The 14019-nt window shown below is 54.7% G+C and overlaps 1 protein-coding gene across 1 annotated transcript in view; it reads left to right on the plus strand.

The window, feature by feature from the left end:
- Positions 1–5376: 5376 nt before the first annotated feature.
- Positions 5377–14019, plus strand: part of SYT3 (synaptotagmin 3) — a 17036-nt gene continuing 8393 nt past the window's right edge. Inside the window, exons 1-5 of the mRNA XM_021681389.1 lie at positions 5377–5527; positions 7799–8324; positions 10989–11376; positions 11534–11752; positions 13613–13733. Coding sequence (XP_021537064.1) covers positions 5377–5527; positions 7799–8324; positions 10989–11376; positions 11534–11752; positions 13613–13733 — 1405 coding nt within the window. The remainder of the gene's footprint in view (positions 5528–7798; positions 8325–10988; positions 11377–11533; positions 11753–13612; positions 13734–14019) is intronic.

Below are 14019 nucleotides of genomic sequence, written 5' to 3' on the forward strand. Positions count from 1 at the left end.
CCACCCATCCATCCACCCACACATCCATCTATCCATCCATCCATCTATCCATTCACCCACCCATCCATACACACATCATACATTCCTCTATTTATTCATGCACTTGTTCACTCCTTCATTCAACCAATCCATATTTATCAGGTGCCTACTGTGTGCCAGGCAATATGTCAGGCAGCAGGGATGCAGCAATAAAAAAACTGAAGTGCTACCCCCATGGAGCTTATGTGTCTGGCAGTCCTCAATGAGCCAAACTCCCTGCTGCCCCAGGCCTCGCACAGGCTGTTCCTTCTTGCCGGAGCACTTCCCTTCCCCTCCCCCATCTTCATCAGGTTTATGCTTACTCACCCTTCTGAGTTCAGTTCAAACATCACTTGGTCACTTCCTCAGGGAAGCCTTCCATGACCTCCTCAGACACACATAACATTGATTCTAATACATATAGTTGGGTTTTTTTAAGTTGTATTTATTTAAGTAATCTCTACTTAACCCAATGTGGGGCTCTAACTCATGACCCCGAGATCAAGAGTCACATGCTTTTTTGCCTGAGCCAGCCACTATAGATAGTTATTTGATGATTATCTGTCGCCTCTACCAGACCATAGGCTCTCGCAAGACTGGGATTTTTGTCTGTTTTGTTCCTAGCTGGATCCGTGTTGCCTAGAGCAGTGCCTAGCACATAGTAGATGCTCAGTATTTTTTTTTAATATTTATTATTTTTTTTTAAGAGAGAGAGAGCACACCAGCGGAAGGGGCAGAGGGAGAAGAAGAGAGAATCTCAAGCAGACTCCACACTAAGCTTAGAGCTCAATGCTGGGTCCACCTCCCCACCCTGAGATCACAGAATGAGGTCAAAACCAAGAGTCTGACACTTAACCGACTGTGCCACCCAGGCATCCCAATGCTCAGTAAATATTTAGCAAATGACTGCATGGATGGAATTAAATGAATATGGAGTACTCACTCTGTCTCCTGGTTTTCTTCCTGTCCAGCACTCTATGCTGTTCTACACTCCCAGACGCTATGACAGGCAAGGTCCTCAAACATCCTGGATGCAAACAATGTAGTGGCTGAATGCAAGGGTCTAGATTCAGACCCACATGGTTTTGAACCTCAACTTTGACACTTCCCAGGCATGTGACCTCAGGCAGGGCATTTCCTTTCTCTGAGCTTCAAATTTCCGCATTGTCAAATGCAGTTAAAAAGTACGTGGGCAGGCGTCTGGCTGGCTCAGTCAGTAGAGCATATGCCTCTTGATCTCCAGGGCATGAGTTCAAGCCCCATATTGGATGCAGAGTTTACTTTGAAAGAAAGAAAAAGTACACGAGCAAATGCATATAATCATTAATTATGACAATACTAAACACTAACCACTTTTCTAAGCACCCCATATGAATTTAATCCTCAAAATAATGAAGTGGAATCTGGGTTTTTAAAAAACTGTCCTCATTTACAGACGGGGAAACTGAGGCATTGAGAATCTAAACCATTCACACACAATACTGAGAAGAGACCTGGGACTGGAACCTGCCTCTGCCGTTTCCCAAACCACAGGTGAAACCAGTACCCTACAACTGCCAGCCAATGAGGAGATGTCTCTTTGGAGATGTGTCATGGAAGTCTGGCAAGCCCACCTACGTACACACCTCTGAATGTATGCATTGCTGCATACTTCCTTCTGTGCATCTCTCCTGGGGAACGGGGCTGCCTGTGGACTCTGGGCGGGCCAGCTGGGTGTGAAGGTCTGGTTGTGAATGGACTCTGAGCTTCATGGGCCTGTGTGCATCCATCTGGGCATGTGCCCCCCTCCGCCCATGAAGGCTTCCCTGGGTACAGAGGCAGGTCCATCAGGGAGAATGAAGAATTACTGAGGGTCGGATTCAAGATCAACCTGGGAGGCATTTCTGGGGTATTCTACAGTGTGACAATGACTGCAAATGTATATATAGGTAAGTAGCAACATGTGGGGAGGGAGGTGGAATCTAGTGAAAGGGAGGGAACTTGTCTTAAAGCTGCCTTGGCAGAAGAAAGTAATTTTTTACTTAGTGTATTTATATGAGTGTCACTGGGGTGGGGGGGTAGCCCTAAAGAAGACTGAGGGGCCTCCCAACCACCCCTGCGGGTTGCTGCTGTGACTATGTGGATCTGGATCTTCTCCAAGGGATTATCCTCTATCGACCTCGGTTTCCTCCTCTGTGAAATGGGAATAGCATAATTGTACCGACCTAATAGGGCCAAAGTGGAGATTAAATGAGAAAATCCTTTCAAAGCACTTAGCTCCGTGCCCAGATCACAGTCAGGGGCAATTATCATTAACCGCTATTAATACGGCAGTAACTCTTACTTGCTGCTTTTGAGAAAGACTCATTAAGCACCTACTTGGTGCGAATGCTTTACCTACATTGCCTGGTTTTTCACACGTCTGGATCGCTTCGGAAACAGGTTTATTGTCTATATTTTTTGGATGAGGAAACTGAACCTCAAGAGCAAAGAGCGCGAGGTCACACAGGCAGGGGCCGGGCAAGGCAGGATCCAACCCCGGGTCCCTGCTATACCTCTCGCCGGGCTGAGATTCTCCAAACCCGCTAATTCTGAGGCTCCGCATCCTCTCCCACTTCCAGCCCTCAGAGCTCCCCAGATGGGAGGGCTCCAAGTCCTGGGTCCTGTGAAGGAAGGGCCCCGGGAGGAGTGGGCCGGGAGGGATGGATTCCTAGATGTGAGAATTGAGGGGGTGGGAGCTCAGTACCCTGGGTTCCGGGAGGAGAAGTGACTGGGGTCCCAGACCTTTCCATCTGAGAGAAGAGGGGCTGGGGGCCGGGACCCCTGGATCCTGGGGGAGCGGAGGGTCATGTTCCTACATAGCTGGATCTTCCACTGTGTAAGAGAGCTGGGTCTCGTACGCCTCTCCCCCGTTCCTCGCTGCCGCCGCGCGATTTCGGCTTTCAAGTCGCAGGTTCAGAGGGGAGGAAGGAGGGGGTGCAAGGGGAGGAGCCGCGGACCTGCGCCAGGGGCGGGGGGAGGAGCCGAGCGGGCACCGCGGCGGGCGCGCGGGGCTGCGGCGGCGGCGGCTCAGGGTGAGTCGGCTCCTCCCCCCTCCCCCTGCCCCAGCCCCCGCCCCAGGCCGATCCTGGGGGGCGGCCCCAGCGCGTGGGGGCGGGGGTAGGTGCAGAGGCACGCGGATCTCCTGCCCGAGAGTGCGGGTGCTGCAGCGCTCGCTGGCCGCCCCGGGGGAGGGGCACTTGGCCCTAGAAAGGGGGGTCCCGAAACACCTAGGTGTACCCCAACCTCGCCCACCGATCCCCCGGGCGTGGGGATCGTTTACCTACTCCATGGCTCCTGAAGACTTAAGACTCCGCAACCTCTCGAGGTCCAGGGCATCATTCCCCCCCCCTGCAGCGCCTTGGGACCCCGGTATCTCATAACCCCCCCACCTCCAAAAAAATTCCCATCCTCTCTGCAGCCGGGAGAGGCATTAAGGACTTCAACTCCCAGCAGCCCATGCAGCGCCGGGTCTGTGAAGTCTTAGCCGCGCTAGCGCAAGGCCTGCTGGGAATTGTAGTGTCTAAGCTCAGCGGGAGCTGGGGCCCGGGAGGTGGGAGGGGGTGGCTGGACCTCCCGGGGGTCGCCTGGGGTCGAGCAGCCAGTCCGAGTAGGACAAGACGAGAGGCTCGGACTGAGCTTTTTCTCCTGGCCGCGGCCTCCAGATCCCGCTCCTCTTCCTACCACCTGGCGCGTGGGGACGGGTCCGCAGCCCCTTGTCCGCCCTACAACCCCCATGGGCTGCCGCCAGCCGCCGCCTCGGCTGCCACCCAGGACACGGCAGGGATAAGCTCAGGTGAGTCTAACCATGCCTGTGTCGGAGTCCTGGCCTTCTGCAATACCCCCACGACACCTGTCCATCTGTGAGCTCTGGTCTGTCCGTCCCTAATTTCTCCCTGCACTCTCCTTCCAGTCCATCTCTGATGTCTGGCTCCAAACCATGTGTGGCTAATTCCCCTTCTCCCCACATCCACCTCTTTCTCCCAGTCCTCTCTCTTTTATGCCCCCACCCCCATCCAACCTTCCTTCTGCACCCATGTCTGTCTGCCCAGCCCTCCTTTGTATCCTTTTGCCCATCTGTGGTCTCTGGCCATTGTCTGTCCATCTGTCCTTTATTTCTGCATCCCATCCATTCTTCCAACCACTGTTTCCCTTTCAAAGATATTTCTGTCCTGGCACTTATACAGTCCCTCTGTCCGCCCATCTCTCACACTCCCATAAATTACACACTAGTCCATTATTTATGGCTTAGTCCATCCCAAATCTCAATCCTCGACTTTTCCTCTGTCTGTCTGCTTATCTGTCCCTCTGTTCTGGGCCCCAGTTTGCCCTTCCCAGTATCTCTGTCTCCCCTCCCCTTATCTCTCCCTCTCTCAACTTGGTCCCTATCTCTGCACCCTGCATCTTCTATCCCACCCCAGCCACCACCACACTCTTATCTCTCTAACCCCATCCTTCCCTCTCTCTTGGTGCTCACTCTTTCTACCTGGATCTGGCCTCCTTCCCATTCCTCGAACCTGCCAAGCCCTTGCTCATGCTGTTCCCGCTGCTTAGGATGCTTTTCCCCACTCCAGCCCCACTGCCCACTGGCTGTGGCCAGCCCCATCTCGTCCTTCAGGTCTCAGAGAGCCCCCCAGCTGCCCACCTCCTGGTCCTTTTGTGACATTTCCTCCAACTATTTCTTTCAGAGCACCTCTCACAGTGTGAGCATGTCTTGTTTGATTATGTGTGTTTGTTGACTTGTTTATTCCATGTCTCCTCTCACTGGATTGTAACACCAGGAAGTTGGGAAATGTGTGGGGCTCATTCTCTGCTGGATCTGCTGCAGCTGGCATCGTGCCTGGCATGTAGTTGGTGCTCAATGAATATTTGTCTAATGCATGATGAACAGCTGTCCCTTCATCTGCCTGTGCCTAAATTCTGTCCTTTGTCTGTGCACCCCTAATCTCTGTCTCCTTGTCTGTCTATCCCTTTATTGTGCATCCTTAATCTCTGCCCCTTGACTGGCCTTCCTCATCTCTTTCTCCTTGTCCATTTGTCCCTATTCTCTGTTCTCTTGTCCATTCATGCTGATCTCTGTCCCCTAGTTTGTCCAACCCGTTACTGTCTTCTTGCCTGCACCCCGAATTTCAGTCCTCCTGTATCTGCCCCTAATTTCTTTCTCCTTGTCTATCCCTCCCTAATCTACTTCCCCTTGTCCATCTACTCCCAATCTCTGTCCCCTCGCCTATCCTTCCTTTTCTCTTTTTCTCTTCTATCCCTTATCCACCTCTCTTTCAATCCCGTTCCCCATCTGCACCCTTGTCTGGCCCCTTCCAAGCACAGAACCCACCGGCTACCATGTCAGGAGACTACGAGGATGACCTCTGCCGGCGGGCACTCATCCTGGTCTCAGACCTCTGTGCGCGGGTCCGAGATGCCGACACCAGTGACAGGTGCCAGGAGTTCAACGACCTGCGAATTCGAGGCTATCCCCGGGGCCCAGATGCAGGTCAGCACCACCCCCCAGCTGTCTCGGCCAGCCCCCTGTGTGCCCTATACTCAGTATTTTCAGAGATTCAGAGATTCAGAGCAGACTTGCTTAGCTTTCTGTCCCCTAGGTGGCTGTGGCCACTCCCTCTTAGAGTCTCACCTCCATCCTGCCTGCTGCTGGTCCCCCAAAACTTTGATCTAAGGAGAAGGAGCTGGGTGGGCCATATGACCCCTGACCTTTTGGGTTTGGTCCTGTGAGCCTCCTGTCCACTGCCCCTCCCCCCAGCCACATACATATCCCCTTCACATATCTTTTGTGTATCTTGCATAGTGCTTTAAAAGCTCAGGCTCTTTTTTTTTTTTTTAAGATTTTATTTATTTATTTGAGAGAAAGAGAAAAAACAAGCACAAGCCGGTGGGGGGAGGTGCGGAGGGAGAGGGGGAATCTCAAGCAGACTCCATGCTGAGCATGGAGCCTAACACAGGGCTCAATCCCTCGACCCTGAGATCATGACCTGAGCTGAAACTAAGAGTCAGATGTTTAACCGACTGAGCCACCCAGGTGTCCCAAAGCTCAGGCTCTTGAGTCAGGCTGTCTGACTTGTCTGGGTTCAAATCCCACCACCCCTACTTACTAGTGGATGACTTTAGGCAATTAACGCTTCTTCTGTGCCTCAGTTTCCTCCTGAAGATGGGGATAATAAAAGTGGCTGCCTCCTGGGGCAGCTGAGAGACTCAAATGATATAACACATGTGAAGTGCTTAAAACAAGCTGGGCACGCAGTGGTCATTCAATAAATGCTGGAATGTACTTATTGAACACCAACTGTGTACCAGGCAGTGTGCAAGATCCTTGGCATATTTCATCAACCACTCACAACAACCCTCTGTGGTATCTATAATCCCTGTTTTCGATGGGGGGAAAAGACTCTGAAGGGTAAAGTGACTTGCCCAAGGTCACCCATCTAGGAAACAGCAGGGTTCTGAGAGCGAGGATCTATTATGAGTGCTCTTGTCCAGACGAGGAACCCTGAAGAAGCACGTGCTACGAGGTTATAATGACAAATCACACTTGCTGAGTGCAGGGCAGGGCTCAGCACCTTGCGTGTGAGAGGTGACAAGGATGAGAAATGAGGTCCAGAGAGCTGCAGTTGCTTGCTCAGAGACTCACAACCTATAAGCAAAAGGGCCAGATTTGACCCCAGGAAGTCTAGTATACTACCACAATTTGGGGGTCCCCAAGCCCACCCTCAGTTTCAATGATGCCCTAGAAGGACTCACAGAAAAGCTGTTCTACTCACAGTTACATTTTATTACAGCAAAAGGATGGAAGTTAAAATCAGCGAAGGAAAAGACACATAGAATAGGGTCCAGGAGAGACCAGGTGTGAGCTTCCAGTCTCAGTCACATAGACATGGCTTACTGTCCGTGGGGCTGAACTTCACCTCCAGCCCCTCCAGAGGCCAAGTCCTTTCTTAGTTCTTCCTATGTTCAAGAGGCTGGAAAGCCCTTGCTCTGCTCTTTAGCAAGTCCCACCCGGCCCCTCCGCTGATCTGCTGTGGGACTCTATATAGGAAACTTTGTATCTATTGACCTCAGTTTCCTTTTGTGGAAAACAGGCATACTAATGTTGCCAACCTCCTAGGGCGCCTGTCAGGCGTAAGTAAGCTAATGCCAATAAAGTGCTTAGGGGTCTGCAACATAGTAACCACTCAGTAAATGTCTACCTTTATATTCTGCCATGCCATTTACCTCCTGCACTCCTCAGTACCATAGTTGAGAGGCAGGACTGATTTTTCCTATTTGGCAAATGGGGAATGTAAGGCTCAGAGTGCTTAAGATACGTTCCCAAGGCCACACAGCAAACAGAGATGTGAACCCTGACCTGCCTAACTGCCTCATGCAGCCTCCTCTCTCCTTGATCATCTCTGAGCATTTTGGAGGACGTTGGTTATACCTCAGATGGTGTGTCCTCTTAAGGACAGGCAGCATGGGCTAGTGATAAAGAATCACATCTGAAGACAGACTGCTCTTTCAAATCCCAGATCTGTCACTTACTACCTGTGCAGCATAATACAAGTCACTCAGCCTGTCTGTGCCTCAGTTTCCTTATCTTTAGAATGGTTATATAGAGATACCGACCTTGTGGGGTCCTGGAGTTTAAGTAATGTATGTAAAGTGCTTAGGACAATGCATGGCAAATGCTAGAGGCTAGCTCTTTGGGGACAGCAGTGGGAGGATAAACTGTGACCCCATCCTGACCCCTGACCTTTGTCCTCACTCTCTCCAGACATCTCCGTGAGCCTGCTGTCGGTCATCGTGACATTCTGTGGCATTGTCCTTCTGGGCGTCTCCCTCTTCGTGTCCTGGAAATTGTGCTGGGTGCCCTGGCGGGACAAGGGAGGCTCAGCAGTGGGCGGGGGCCCCCTGCGCAAAGACCTAGGCCCTGGGGTCGGGCTGGCAGGCCTGGTAGGTGGTGGTGGGCACCACCTGGGGGCTGGCCTGGGTGGCCATCCTCTGCTGGGGGGTCCACACCACCATGCCCACACTGCCCACCATCCGCCCTTCGCTGAGCTGCTGGAGCCAGGCAGCCTGGGGGGCTCTGACCCCCCTGAGCCCTCCTACTTGGACATGGACTCATACCCAGAGGCTGCGGCAGCTGCAGTGGCCGCTGGGGTCAAACCGAGCCAGACATCTCCTGAACTGCCCTCTGAGGGAGGTGCAGGCTCTGGGCTGCTCCTGCTGCCCTCCAGTGGTGGGGGCTTGCCCAGTGCCCAGTCGCATCAGCAGGTCACAAGCCTGGCACCCACCACCAGGTGAGACAGGCTACTGGGCTGGGGGTCCACTCTGAACTTCTGTTCCTCCTCTGTGTCTCTTTCCCAGATATGGTTCTTCTGAGCCCTGCAAGAGGAGAGGCCTAGAGGTCTGGAGTCCTGAGTCCTGGGGCAGGAAGGGGCTTGGGGTGTGGACTCCTAGGTCCTGGGGATAGAGGAGGCTAGGGCTCCAGACTTCAGGATCTAAGGGAGGAGGAACCTAGAGATCTGTACTCAGATTCAGAGGGTATAGGACTCCGGGGTCAGGAAGGTGGAGGAGAATGATTAGACTCCCAAGGCCCTGAGACAGAAAGCAATTCATCTGTTTCAGCCTAAGCCAGGGGTGGTGGGGCCTGGAGCTCATTTGTTCTGTATTCCTCATTCTGCACATGTATATCGAGCACCTAATATGAACCAGATCTGAGATGGGTGTTGGAAAAACAGAAGTGAGCATGGCAAATAGACTCTGCCCTCATGCCACTTATAATCCAAGGGAAGTGGGTCCCCAGAGAGGCTGTCCCCACCCACCTAGACCAGCGCTGCCGGAAAGTGGCTTAGAGGGCCACAGCTGTGGGAGTCTGAGGAGTCGATGACCTGGTCTGGGAAGAGGCTGGGGCCTTCCAGAGGTGGAGGTGTTGTGGCTGAGACCTGCAGAGTGAGGAAGTGTTGGCCTTCCAGAGGTGGAGGTGTTGTGGCTGAGACCTGCAGAGTGAGGAAGTGTTGGTCAGGCACAGAGGTAGGGGTGTGAGCTGGGCATTCCAGGAGGAGAGAGCGGCCCATGCAAAGGCAAGAGGGGTAGGAGGTCACAGTGCATTGTGGAAATTGCCAGCAGTCCCTATGGCCTGAGGGTAAGTGTGAAAAAAGAAAGGTAGGGAGATGTGGCTTAGGCTGTGGGCAGGGCCAGACCACATGGGGCCTTGAATGCGGGGCTGAGGGACTGGGACTTTGTCCTGGGGGCACTGGGGAGCCATGGAGGGCTGTGAGCAGGAGGGGCAGGGTTAGTTCTGGGTGTAGAAAGGCCTCTCTGTGGCCACACAAGGGAAGGACTAGAGGGACAGACTGGAGGCCAATAGTCCAGGCAGGAGAGGACGAGGCTGAGCTGAGATTATGGGCTTGGGGATGAGAGGAGGAGATAAAGAGCGTCAGAGGGCAGAAGAGGTGAGACCTGAGACTGATGGCTGTGGGTGGGTAGGAGGTGGGTGGGTAGGGGGGGTGGGAAGAGGTACAGAAGGCCTCCAGCCTGGCCTGGTGATTGGGTGAATGGTGGGGCTGTCAGAGGATCTAGGAAGAGGAATGGATTTGAGGGAGCCCCTGAGTTTATCTGGGTCTTGTTGAGTGGGAGGGGCCTGGGGCAGCATCCGGAGAAACTGCCCTCAGAGGGATTGTCTTCGGCCCCAGAAGTTCGCGGTAGAAGGTGTTCTCATCCCAGGGTCTGGCCAGGGGCCCAGGGGCATGGGAGATGAAGTTTGGGGTCTCTGGGGAGGCCTTTCAAAGGCGGACGGATACACTGGTCTGAGCTCTTTCCCCTCCCCATTATACAGATGGAGAAACTGAGGCTGAGAGGGTATTCCTGACCTGCTCAAAGTCACCCTGGGAGCAAGGAGTGGCCAGGGGATCTGTAGCTGAAGGAGCCTCCCCCACCACATCCCTTTCCACGGCTCAAGCCCTCCCACTTCCTCACCTCTTCTGCCCCTTTCTACGGCTCGAGCCCTCCCGCTTCCCCTGTGCCTGCCTCTCAGCACACCTGAGGCTGCCGAGCACTGCCCATCGCTAGGGGCCCCATCACATGGACTTCACCCCGGGTGTGATGGTCCTTGCAGGAGAGGGCAGATGAGCCGGGACCATGGATGGGGAAATTTGGGAGAGGGGAGGGAAAGGCTTTGAGGGGACAGGAGGTGAGGATGGCTTCAGTGTCTGACCTGCAGATCTAGGGGGAGCACAGGGGAGGAGGAGCGGGTTGGGGAGAAGGTGCTGAGCTGGGCGGGGAATGAGGGGTGTGCGGGGGCTGGTGGTTGGCCGACGCTGGGGGCCAATCCAGGCTGGAGCCCAGGAGACAGATATAGCAGATTTAGCAGACTGCTGATGGGTGTGGAAACCTGGGGTGCAGATGAGCTTGTCCAGAGAAAGAGTGTGTGTGTGAGAGGGGAGAAGGAGCCGGTGTGGGTGAGGGGGGTGCTCTGGGCTTCCAGAGTGTCCCCCACACACGTTTGGACAGTGGAGAAGGGAGTTGAGAAAGGACAGGCCAGGTGGAGTGATGGTGAGGTGAGAGAGGTGAGACTGGGGTTAAGATAGGTTGGGGGGATTTGAAGAAGGGCAGGTGAAGGTTCAGGAGGTCTGGGTTGTGTGGGGCCCCAGGGGTCCATGAATAAGTTATTCTGGGTCACGCACTTGAAGTCAGGAGGAAGTTGGAAGCTTCTGGAAGTTGATGCATAAGCAGGTCCTAGTTGGAGCTAGCTTAGAGATGGGGATACCCCCCAATACAGGTGGAGAAACTGAGGCTCAGAGAGTGCAAGTGTCTTGCTCAAGGTCATAGTGAGCAAAAATGCAGATCTGTGGCCATTTGGCTGTGACCCTTGGGAAAGAGGCAGGGAGGAGTCTCTCAGGTCTTCAGATGCTGTCAAAGACCCCAGCCAGTGACCCCACCTTGGTCTTCCCCACTCCCCACAGGTACCCAGCCCTACCCCGGCCCCTCACCCAGCAGACCCTGACCCCCCAGCCGGACCCTGGCAGTGACGAGCGGCCGCCTGCCCTACCCTTACCCTTACCAGGCGGGGAGGAAAAAGCCAAACTCATCGGGCAGATCAAGCCGGAGCTGTACCAGGGGACTGGACCAGGCGGCCGGCGTGGCGGTGGGGCCCCGGGCTCTGGAGAGGCCGGCGTGGGGGCGCCCTGCGGCCGCATCAGTTTCGCCCTGCGGTACCTCTATGGCTCAGACCAGCTGGTGGTGCGGATCCTGCAGGCCTTGGACCTCCCAGCCAAGGACTCCAACGGCTTCTCAGACCCCTACGTCAAGATCTACCTGCTGCCAGACCGCAAGAAAAAGTTCCAGACCAAGGTCTGGAGTGAGGGTCCTGGACATCCAGGAGGAGGGGGTGGGAGTCGGAACTCCTGGGTCTGAGGGAGGAGGAGCTGGGGGTCTGGACTCCTGGGTCCTTTGGAAGCAGGGTTGATGGGCATGGTGTCTCTCTCCTCCCCTCGCCCATCCCCTCCAGGTGCACAGGAAGACGCTGAACCCTGTGTTCAACGAGACATTCCAGTTCTCAGTGCCCCTGGCTGAGCTGGCCCAGCGCAAACTGCACTTCAGCGTCTATGACTTTGACCGTTTCTCGCGGCACGACCTCATCGGCCAAGTGGTGCTGGACAACCTCCTGGAGCTGGCTGAGCAGCCCCCTGACCGCCCACTATGGAGGGACATCGTGGAGGGCGGCTCGGTCAGTGGCCCCTGCATCCCTCTTCTTGGGGACCCAGGACCGCTCAGTGTTTGACCTCTTTGCCCTTGGACTTCATAACCTTCTAACTTCTTGACCCAGGCTTTTTAAAAATTTATTTATTTGCAAAATATTGCAAACATACAAGCAAAGTATAGAGATAGATGTAACGGGACCCCATCTCCCGAACACCCTGTCAAATATTGACATCATGCCTGGACCCCAGATCTCCCAACTTCTGACCCCCTTTCACATCTGATGGTAACAGTTGAGAAATATAACAGACACCCTTGTATCCACCAGCCACTTTATCATAACTTCATGCTGTGACCCCAAATTCCTGACCCTCCAACTGTCTGACCCCAGAGTTACCAGCTTTTGTTTTTCTGACTTCCTTCAACTTCCAACCTCCTGGCTTTCCAATTCCCAAGCTTCCTGAACCCCCAACCCCTCTGATCTCTGAACATTTTACATTTTAAACCCTTGACCTCCAGATCTAATCTCATCCTCTGCTCTCCACCCAGCTCCTGATAGCCTGACCCCCCAAGCATCAGACATACTTGGATCCTCTATATCCTGACACCCCCTGTTCCCCCAGTCACCAGATTGTGCCTGGTAGCCTCCCCCCGCCCCGGCCCCCTTCCTCTTCCATCCAATCGCTCCCCGAGCCTGGCTCCTACGTGCTTGTTGGGGGTCCTGACCCTCTCCCTGCCTCCATCCTGTCTCCTGCTTGTGTGTATCACGTCTCATTCTCTCCACCCCCCTTATTATCACTGGAGGTCTTCACTCATTCATTCATTTATTCATTCATTCATTCCTTAAACAACCGGCTTTTTTGTTTCAGGATCAGGACCCGGGGACCCCAGACAGTCCTTGGGAGCTCCAGGTCTAGGTTGTCACAGTTTGCTGTCAGGGGCAGTGAGTGGGGAGTCCAGGGACCTGGGCCTTGGTCAGTGTGGTTGGGAGGCCAGGGGCCCAGATGAGGCTGAAGAGCCGGGCAGGGCGGGTCGGAAGCCCTGGCTAGCTCAGCGCCCCCTTCCAGGTGTCTCTCTGTGTGTGTTGGTGTGGAGGCTCTGTCTCCTCTGTGGCTTTGCTTAAGGTTGGTGTGTCTCCTGCCCTCCCCGTGACCGACTTCTCTCCTCAGTGCCTGTCACACTGTCTGAATCTCTGTCCCTCACCCGGTCTGCGTAGGTTTCTCTGTTTCTCTCCCTCTCTCTATCTGGGTCTTTGCCCTTCCCCCCACCCCATTCTCGGTCTCTATCACTCTGTCCAGGTCTCCACACCCTCCACCAAGTCTCTGGTCCCATTTCTCCAGATCTCCTGCACCTTGGGGGCTCTGACACCCCCCCCCCCAGGACTCTGTCTCTCTCCTCTGGGACTCTGTCCCCCTCTCCTCCTGGTCGCTGTACTCCTCTCTCTGAAGTCTCTGTTCCTCTGCTCTCTCTCTCTCTCTCTCTCTCTCTCTCTCCCTCTCTCGGACCAGCGCTATCTCTGGGTCTCTAGGCCCCTCCTCTGGGTTTTCTTTCTTTAGGACTCTATGGGTCTGCCTTTCTAACTGTATCTCTCGGTGTCTTGGTCCCTGTCACAGTCTATTTCTCACTGTGTTCTCTGGCTCTCTCTGGCTCTTTCCTGCTCTCTCCCCACACCCATGCCTCTTTCAATCTTCCCTGCAGAACAAATAGGCTTTGCTGGTGGCAGGCAGCTGCGGCCAGGGAGTTACCAGGTTTAGTCAGATTGTTAAGTGAATCAGCAATCGGAGTCCTGGATATCAGGGAGGAGAGCTGGAGGCTCCAGATGGGAGAGAGAGGGGGTTGGGGTGGAGACCGAGACAGGGCATTGCTGAACCCCTTTCCCCAACTGCAGGAAAAGGCAGATCTTGGGGAGCTCAACTTCTCACTCTGCTACCTCCCCACGGCCGGGCGCCTCACCGTGACCATCATCAAAGCCTCTAACCTCAAAGCGATGGACCTCACCGGCTTCTCAGGTGGGTTCCAGGAGGTGCTGGGATCTGAGAAAGGAGCGTGTGGGGCCCTGGACTCCTGGGCCTGAAGGAGGAGGGGCTGGGGACCCAGACTCCTGGGTCTGAGGGAGGAGGGACTGAAGCCTGTACTCCTGGGCCTGAGGGAGGAAGGGCTGGGGGCCTGGACTCCTGGGTCTGAGGGAGGAGGTGCCAGGGGCAGGACCCCTGGGTCTGAGGGAGGAGGGGCTGGGGCCCTGATTCTGGGTCTGAGGGAGGAGGGGCTGGGGTCTGGACTTCTAGGTCTGAGGGA

Source organism: Neomonachus schauinslandi, chromosome 16 (assembly GCF_002201575.2).
Source record: "Neomonachus schauinslandi chromosome 16, ASM220157v2, whole genome shotgun sequence".
NCBI lineage: Eukaryota > Metazoa > Chordata > Mammalia > Carnivora > Phocidae > Neomonachus > Neomonachus schauinslandi.